The following is a 9,802-nucleotide window of genomic DNA, read 5'->3' on the forward strand; positions in this document are numbered from 1 at the left end:
AAAAATGTCCTAATAGTTCCCAATAACTCTTTCGAATAGAAACCCCAAACAAACTTTAGAACACATTTCAGGGAAAAGTTCAACTTTAACCCCATGTAAATACTCAATCATTATTAATTGATAATTTCACATTTTTGATTTAGACCTTCATAGGTTACACTAGAAATGACTTGACTGCAGGTGTGTGGAGAAACTAAACACTTGATTACAGAAGTATGCATTCAGATAATCCATGTTAAATGTTGGACTTTAATATTTACATTTCCATGAATCTATTATTTAAGCCAGCATACAGCAACTACATGTCTACGGATAATCAGTGACACCAAGTGTTTGTCATTTGGTATTTGTGAAATGTCTCTACAATTGGTTTTATGGCTAACTAATCACATTTGTTTGTTTTATGGCAAACTAATCACATTCCCATCAGAATGCAGCTCTCTTTTTTATGCTCATTAGCTAGCGTTAGCATGCTAATACGCATCACTGATTTGGAGAACACAATCAACAATAAACAAAATAATGTAAGCATTGTCACATGGTGTGCTTGTTGGCATGTTAATGTTAGCATTTAGCCCAAATCTCAATTGTGGTTAGGTTATTCCCGGCAGAAGTGTTAGCATTGCCGTAGACGCTGAGTTCTGTTAACTCCACGTGAAACCAAACGATCCAATTGCAAGCTGTGAATTCGATGCGAGCTAACTCTGCAAAATCCGTCATGAACACAGAATGACACTTCCTCTTTTTCTAATTATAACTAGAAGTTAGTGTCATTGCGTGATCCTTTCATCTGGTCCAGCCCTGCAGAACATTGCTTATGACATTTATGAGTCAAATATCGGCTGCTATTTGAACACTTGTAAACAAAGTGAGTCACAGGGGAGAGACTAAGCAGTTACATTACTAGATTTAAGCTATTTGGAGACTGATATCCTGCTTACATAACATCTGTTGAATATTATATAATTCCTTGAACTCTTTGTGATTGTTTTGCAAAAAATCCTTGGGATACTTAGGGGTAAAATCGCAACTAGAGATACTTTTACTGTGCGGTTACTCATTTACCATTAACTGTTTTATTTTCAGGATATACTGATTGTTTACTCGTTTTCTAACACCTTTTATTTGACTGGAACCAAGCCTGGATTTATTGCTGACAAAACCTTTTTCAGGATAAAACAGGTTTGACTATCTATGTGTCATCATTCGTTTGAGCTGAAACATATTTCTCACTGGTCTGGTCTCGAGTTGTTCCAGAAAGTCTTAAACTTGAAATCAAGCTACTCAAAGCTAAAGCTCGTATTTTAGGATATTAACCTTATAACTACCATACCAAATGATTTTTTAAATGATGAAATTTTTAGGGGGACAAAAAGGTAAAAAACTGAAAATCACAGACAATTTCCAACTGCTGACAGAGTGTCGCTGTCCGCGGTGCTGAAGCTCTGTCCATTTGGGGAGGCATGTGGCGTAGTGGGTTGTCCGTAGGTGTTCGGATCAGGGGGTCACAGGTTCAAACCCCCACTGCAGTCAGTATGTCGTTGTGTCCCTGGGCAAGACACTTCACCTCAAATTGCTCCTGTGGGGATTGCCCACAGTATTGAGTATGTAACTCGCTTTGGATAAAAGCGTCTAACAAGTAACATGTAATGTAATTTGCTCAAATAATCCCTTTGTGTTTCCTCTGCTTTGTGATTTTCTGTGAGGAAGAGTGAGTGAAAGGATAACAGAGTATTGAATAGAAACTCATTTGTGTAGTTGAAGCTGACCTGGGACAGCAATGTTTTTTTGTTGTTGCAAAGGGTACTTAAAATAAATCTGAATAATACGATTAGTTGTCTTCAGTGTTACTGAGTGGAGAGCTTTTTTACACACAAAGAATCACATTTTATGTAAAAGACTCAATTCTGTCAAATATGAGATTTTCAAATAGTAAAACTGCCAAAAGCACAACATATAAACCTTCAAGGTATACTATTAACTTTCACAAATCCAAACTCTAAAACCCCCATTGTCAAACAATCAGCCAGACAAAAAGACTCAGCTTTGAAAAATAAACCAATATCTTTTATTTGGTGAGTGGTGTGCATCACTATATGCCCTACAGGCAGGTCTATGCTCAGTTACAATGTTTTTGCTCTACATATTGAATAGTATAAAGTGATTATATGCATCTGTGTCCATTCAAAACTCCACCTCCTCTTGGTCCTGTGTCTCCTTTTAATCATGAAAACACTCTTTAAACAACCCGGTAAACACTTGTGATTTAGATTGCAGCATTGAACATTATTGGGTCAACTGTTTTCAATACAACCATTGTGTGTTCAGAAATGCTAATCCTAATGCATCCCAACAAAAATCCATTTTCAGCGTTATTGAATTTAAATGCAATTATGTTCTTTTAAAGGTGAAAGGGCCTACTGATGTTGAATAAAGCAGTGGTTCAACTGAAAGCCAATGGTGCGTCACTATTGATTGTTAATGGAAGTATTGGTTAGTGAAATGTAATCAGGTCTAATCAGACGGATAGTAATGTTTATGTATATATATATAAACTATATACAGTGTAAACATGTACGGTGTGGATGAGTAGATAGATAACCACATTGGAGAACACATCATCATTGGCTGCTTGACCTTCGAATGTCCTTTGGATTAATAGTGTGTTTCTGGAATGGCCGGTTTCATGAGGATGAGTTGAGGTATTCACTCGAGCTCTAGACCCCTCCTCAAAGCGGCTGCAACAGGAGAAAGGAAGACAATGGACAGAAAAGACAATTATTGATCTAGTACAAATGCGAAAAACAAAAAAAGACCATCTCTATATTTACTAATTGATTTGTTGTAAAAGTCAAGCATAACATACTGCATGTGTGAGGGTGTGGCATCAGAATTAGAGCTCCATGCTAGCCTTCTAAATGTCCAAATAAGAGGACATAATGTGGGTGATCTCGTTCTTCTTTGTGGGATAATTATCTGAATGTTCAAAAAGCTTAATCCTAAGGAACTGAGTTTGATCTTGTCTTAGTCAGTTTATTCAGATTCTGGTATGGTTTGGAGATGAGGTACTTGAGAAGGTTAAAGGGACAGTTCACCTCAAAAACTAAATGTTCCTCCTACCCAGCGCTAATCTAGATTGTTACAGTATGATTTGCCAAGTTTTGGAGATACCTGACATAGAGACGTCTGCCTTCTCCTGAATTTGAGGAATTTACATTGCATTGGTTTGTTGTGCTTAAAGCGCCAAAGTCATACATCGAAAAACTCAATAGCAATGTCTCTTTCAAGAAATAACTAACTAGTCGTTCAAGATAATCAAAGGACCTTGTTGTGAGCAGTTTAATTCATTATCAAAAGGTAGGGATACATTGACACATACCTTGGATCTCCTACGCTAACACATGTTACAGCTCTTGTCCATTTATGTAATTATGTATGTATGTAAGAGTGTGTGTGTGTGTGTGTGTGTGTGTGTGTGTGTGTGTGTATTCCTACCAGATGAAAGTTGTTTAGAAGGTGATCTACGTTGATATCATCGTAGCTCTCCTGGAAGGTGTTGGGTTCGTCTCTGGACTCCTCTGCCTCGCTGGTGCCAGCATCTTCTAGGCTGTGTGTAGACAGTCAGTACATATTACAATACTGTACAAACTGGTTAAAAAAAAACATCTACTGTATGGTATTCCATTAAAATTGTACTAGAAGATTTGTTTGTTAAGGGAGTGTCAAGATGGCAGCAAGTGTAAAGTTCAAACTAAAACTTGCTGGGATGTCTACCTTCTCTTTCCTGTTAAGACTGAGTTCAGGTACTTCTTGACGGCCATCTGTTTGCGAAAGCGGCTGTAGTTGTCTGTAAAGATGGCGTCTGAGTGGCGCTTCACTGGCTCCTCCATCAGCTCATCACTGCAGAGGATAAAAGAGATAATGAAATACAGAGAGATGAATGGAAGAGTTAGATCCTCTCCGCAGTTCAGAGGGCAGCAGGGTTACATTCAAAGTCGGTGATTCATGGTGTCTTTGTTCTCTTTGTGTATGATGCATGAATCCCTCCTGGTTGTACACCAAACATGTGATGAAGCAGTAATGGCATAAATTAACCTTTTAGTCAATTACAAAATGCATCATCAAGCAGGTCGGATGTCTTCATTGCAAATGTAAGTAGGTCCTCGCTCTGGTGTTAAACTGTCAGCATTACAAAAATATCACAGCTCATGAAATAATAAAATCTAGTTTTTGATCAAGAGCATAATTAATTTGACTAATGTTCAAGCAGATTTCTCAACAATGTGTAAAAATGACTGAAGGAAAAAGAGATGCACTGTCAAGTGTTTGCCTTTATTACTGTCAGAACTTCCCTGAATAACAGCATTCAAATGGACAGTTTTGTATACTCTAAGGGGACATTACCCCTAGAATTTTAAGACATCCTGAAACTTCAGACTTCCTTACCCTACACTTATTTACCGGTCAACTTTGAATCCTACAGTATTAACAAGTCCAAGTGTTTTTTTATTTCTAGAACTGGCAAAAACAAGGCATATTGGTCTGATGGTTCCATTTAATGGTACATTAGGAAGAGGCTAAAGATGGCTTCTTTATCGTTTGCAAAACTTGCTTTAACATAATACTTTAGCAAGCAAGTTTAAAATAGTTTTCAATGCGGTCTAGGTTTGACCGGTTACAAAGCATACAGACTTGATATTTGCTACACTCTTCAAACTGTCAAGTGGAAATGTCTCTTTTGCCTCATAAAAAAAACCTAATTTTAAAGTTTGAATGTGAAAAATAAGCCACTGAGTTAAAGGGAAATTCAGCCTTTTTGCCATCTATCCGGACGGGAGTGACCTACCTGACCCGCTTCCCGATCAGAGACTCCAGGTACCTCCGCGCTGAGAGCTGTCCGAGCAGTTTGCTGTATCCGCTGGTGAACAGACCGTCCGCGTGTCTCGTCGGTCTGCACATCACCACAGGGCAGTAACATTAAACTCTGCTTGGATTTGACATATTAAAACACATATAAGGACGACAGCAACTGCCAAATAGACGCGCATCAGCTCGAATTCCGAGAGTAATTATCATCCTCTCACAAAACTGCTCACATAACATCTACATGTCAATCATAAACAGCGCTGGATTAATCCTTTCTGCAGTTTCTTTTGGAAAAAACCTGATCCTCTTACCTCATGGATGTGTATGGCAGACTCAGAGTCCGGGAGTACAACACACTGCACAGGGCTATTAGGAAAAGCAGCTGGGGGCCGGTTCGTTGTAACATCGCTTTACACCTGAGGATGGAAACGATAATATTTTTGTTTCTTCCATCTCAAAACCGATCCCAATGAAGAAACCACACCATTAACGCCAATTTTTCTACCGAAATCATCATGTATGCTCTTCTCATTAACCGTAAAATCTTAAATTACGTGAATCAGTGAAGTATTGAAAAAGAGGTTAATCTCTCGATGCAAAACAAAAAAAGATCCAGAAGAATGCTTTAGCAAAAAAAGCCTTTTTGACGTCGATTTTTAATAAACCACTTGTTTCACGATTCTTTTTGCCACAAGAGAGCAAAAGATAGCAGCGAAATGCAGTGCGTAATTACGCACGGCTGGCAAGGAGAAAACCGAGGACACTGCAACTCTATTTTGTCCAAACTGACTACGAGCCACATTTTGTATGAGATGAGTTTCTTCTCATAAAAACGTCCCGTTCCTTCAATGAGTAACTGTCAAAATGCTTTAAATGTCGTCAATAACAAAGTCTGATTAGACTGTGGAATGTTAATTAATGGGCAATGTTATGCCCACATATGTTAGCGATAATATATATGCTCAAATTACAAAGAAGTGAGAGTGAACCATACAGATCACGTAATGGTGAATTTTGGCGGATGAATGTAACATAAATAAAAGACTACATCCAACGCGTAATTACGCACAGCCATGCACTAAACATCATACTAGACCACAGCTAAAACATTGCTGTGCAGCATGAACTGCAAAGACAAATCTTTTGGAAGTAAAAATCCATTTGATCTCTCAATGTCATTCGGAAAGTATTATCAAATCCTCACTGAAGCACGCACAAATATAAGACGATCACAAACACGTTGTTCTGAAAGAAACTCTATAAATATAAAATCTTACATTTGTTGCAAAAGTAGGTCTTCTGCTTTTTTCTCTGCCTGCTGAGCGCTTCAAAGTCCTGTTCTGGAACTGCTGTTGTATCTCCACTGTTGACCCGATGTTTGCTGACTCTCTTTCTCTTTGCCTTCAGCTCTGCTCCCGCTTTATACACCTGATGTTTCTTGTGGAGCACGAGCAGACATCAGATTTGTTGTGGGCCTGAGACGTCAGCAGGTCGTTGCTTTCGTCATTGGTGTTGCTCATGGTCGGAACAAAACAGGCCTATGGTGGAATTAGTGGGAAGTTTTTTCTTCTTCTGAATTAATCGTAGGAATAACCAATTTATGAATCATCTGATCATTTCCCCTAGGCATTTCTACCTTGTGTGCGGGTCAGCTGCTGTAGGAAGCCAAGAAGGGAGAGAAATCTGAGAGGAAAAGTCAAACTTAGGCTAATTGTCAATATGAAAGGACACTCAGAGGCAATGCTTTGTGCATATGTCCGTAAAACAGGCTAAACGGAACGGGTAAAGCCTCAATATGTATGTGGATTTTAACAGAAATTGGCCTACAGTCGCATGTTGATTTCAACACAGGAATCATGAACTATAGTCTACTCTGTCCCTCAAGAGTTACCAACAACAGTGTTCTATTTATACAATTTAAAAAGGGATGAATAAGATAACTGTCAAATTATATTATTACAAATTGAAAACAGTATGTAAATCATGTTAATAGTGTCTATGACTCATTTTTAAGGCAGACGATAACAAAAGGTGAGCTTTAACTTAAAGCTGGCTACACCAAGTAAACGCAATGTATTGAGCAGGCTGCGGTAATACAACACAAATCAATGCAACCAAAAAAACAAAAACCTAGAAACAAAGGGTATGGCTCAAAATTGCAGCACATCCGCGAGGAAACAGGAAGAATATTGCAGGGACAAACCATATATTTACAAGGCCTCGGCACACCAAGTAACACAGACGATAAACTTACAGATCAAAACCGGGACACACAGGTATTTATACACCCCGAAATAATCGGACACAGGTGGATTTAATCAGGGCGGGGCAAACGATTAAAAGAAATGCGGGAAAAACGAAGACAGGAAGTGATGACAGAAGGAGAGTGTTTTTATCAAATATAAAAGGAAAAGGGAAAAATTAACAGATATAATGATACATTTTGGACTCTTAATTGTTCTCTGTAAAATCTTAATAGTCAAAAAAAAAAACTTGTGCTCTGCCTGTGATGTGCTTTTGGCTTATTGCTTGTTCACAGGTGAATTCAATCTGTAATGCAATGAAATATAACGTGATAAGATAAGATGCTACTTTATCTTATCAAGAGTTCAATCTCAACGAGACGGCCTAATTAAATAATCATACAATAAAAAAAAGTATGCTATTTCTTTTCCTCCAGCTTAACTGTGAAGAAGACACGTTTTTGTTACAATGAGATGTGTTTCCAAGCCTATTTTTCATCCCTTGTATTGTCCTGTCATTACACAAATAATTAATTCCACAACAATGTAAACAAAATCCTTCTGCAGCCATTTATATCCATTTGTTTGTTTGTTTTTTCACAGAAGTGAGCGATGAGCACCACAGAAGGTGCTGAATGAAAACACAAGGATGTTGCAGATTACCACTTTAGGTAAATACAATAACGTTTTAAAGGGTGTTACTGTCACAGGCTTTCTATTTCTGGTTGTGCTGGGCTTTGACAAAAGAACAGCACACAGGACTGAAGTGTCTCTGAATCCACCCACAGTGTCCCTGATGAGTCTCATTTGCTGGAATGGCACAGTGAATTAACCGTGACGTCAACTGGCGCCTCATCCATCCATCCATCCATGCATCCATCCATCCATGCATGCATGCATGCATGCATGCATCCATCCATCCATCCATCCACCCATCCATCCATCCATCCATCCATGCATCCATCCATCCATCCATCCATGCATCCATCCATCCATCCATCCATCCATCCATCCATCCATCCATCCATGCAGCCATCCATGCATCCATCCATCCATCCATCCATGCATCCATCCATCCATCCATGCATCCATCCATCCATCCATCCATCTGTATGGGTGAGAGAGCAGAGAGATAACACTGGTGTTAAATTAACCAGATAAAGAGATAAGCAGTAATCAACTTTAAAATAATTAGATTACAGCCATGAAGCGTTTGAATATGCAGGCGATCGTTGTTATATTTCCACACAAAATGATATTCTCATTATGTTAAATATAATGGATTTCAACTCATATGACTTTACTTGATATACTTAACACTGATGGATCATAATTTGTCTTTGATTGATATCTTTATCTGCATTGTAATGCAAAAGAAGATTTAAGTATTCACAGTTTGTTTGTGTTTCATATTTCTTTAAATAATATAATTCGGTTTTAGGGTGACTTTGTAACATCTGTCCAGGGACAACAGGCGGCAAACATCAATATAATATTGGCTTACTATAGCACATTTACAGCAATGTTTATTCATGTGGACTATCTCTGAAAAATAAAAAAACTTCTATTAGTAATGTGAATGGTATTTTGAGTCAGCATGACCTACCCTCTCCTCCTCTTCCTGCTGCTCCTCCTGCCTCTCCTTAACCATGATGGCACCATCTGAACCGTAATGTGATCAGTGCAGAGAGAAGTAGATTACGCAGGAGTCCATAGGAGAAGGAGCTGGTCTAATTGACAGCAGTGATCGGACACAGATCCCTGCAGGAAGAGGAAGCTGATGGAGGAAACATCAGCGCCATTATGTTGATGGAATGTACGGAAGGAAACGTTCCTATGAACGAGTAACAGGCCGTCCCACCTCGGTATGCAGGGCGACACAGAGGACTAAGGACCACTATTTAATGTTTATTTGTTTCTCATTGGTACTTTAATAACCCCACTGATATCTTTATAGGAAGTGTTTAGTATCTTTGTGCCACTATTACTGCAACAACTACTGTTGGGACTTGTTAGTTTTAGTATCACATGTTGTACTCCTTATGCCACTTGAACTCCTGTCAATAATAGTACAGTCAGTCAAGTCCACATTGAGACATGTGAATTTGAGTGACTTGTCTGTATTGTCTGGTTTCAGTATACATATTTAAATGAACAAATGTTCAATATTGCCAATGTTGACATTATAACTGCCTGTGTAATGTTGCCATGTTAAACATGCACACACTGAGAAGGGCATGGACAGGATTTTCACACTCAAAGTGATTGGGAGGAATTTATTTGAGCTTTTTTTGCATGAATTTATTTCACTGAATATACATAATAATAATAATAATAATAATTCAAAAACAACTCCTTGTCATACTTTTGAACAAGTTAGATTAATTTGCTGAAAATATCATGATTAGACAGGTACTAATCATCTCTGTGGTATATTAGAAAAAGTGACTTGACTTGGGACTACTGTAATTACTCTTGAGGTAACTTAAAACATTTAGGTTGTAACAATAAACAACCTTATGTGGAGGATCACCGGTGGATTCTGTTCGGTCCAAACTGTGAATAGACATTCAAAATCTTTGCATCACGACTCTCTGCAGCCGGTGTGATGAGGGGAATCCCCCGGCTTGCTGAGTGCCTCCTCTGAAACACATTATCCAATTAACAAACCCACTCTGACGGGCACATTACTG

The 9,802-nt window shown here is 38.5% G+C and overlaps 1 protein-coding gene across 3 annotated transcripts; it reads right to left on the minus strand.

Annotated features, from left to right (window-relative positions):
• Nucleotides 1–2,040: 2,040 nt before the first annotated feature.
• Nucleotides 2,041–7,174, minus strand: vip (vasoactive intestinal peptide). Of its 3 annotated transcripts, none has more exons than XM_079689150.1 (8): nt 7,121–7,174; nt 6,503–6,549; nt 6,144–6,404; nt 5,178–5,282; nt 4,847–4,951; nt 3,775–3,900; nt 3,496–3,607; nt 2,041–2,738 (listed from the first exon to the last, which is right to left on the minus strand). In XM_079689150.1, coding segments are annotated over exons 3-8 (459 nt in total). In that variant the 5' UTR covers nt 6,146–6,404; nt 6,503–6,549; nt 7,121–7,174; the 3' UTR covers nt 2,041–2,729. The 3 variants fall into 3 exon arrangements, with proteins under 3 accessions (XP_079545276.1, XP_079545274.1, XP_079545275.1); XM_079689148.1 differs by having other exon boundaries at nt 7,070–7,148; XM_079689149.1 differs by lacking the exon at nt 7,121–7,174 and having other exon boundaries at nt 6,503–6,958.
• Between the last annotated feature and the right edge of the window lie 2,628 nt (nt 7,175–9,802).

The sequence above is a fragment of the Notothenia rossii genome (genome assembly GCF_949606895.1).
Source record: "Notothenia rossii genome assembly, chromosome: 6".
In the NCBI taxonomy this organism is placed as follows: domain Eukaryota; kingdom Metazoa; phylum Chordata; class Actinopteri; order Perciformes; family Nototheniidae; genus Notothenia; species Notothenia rossii.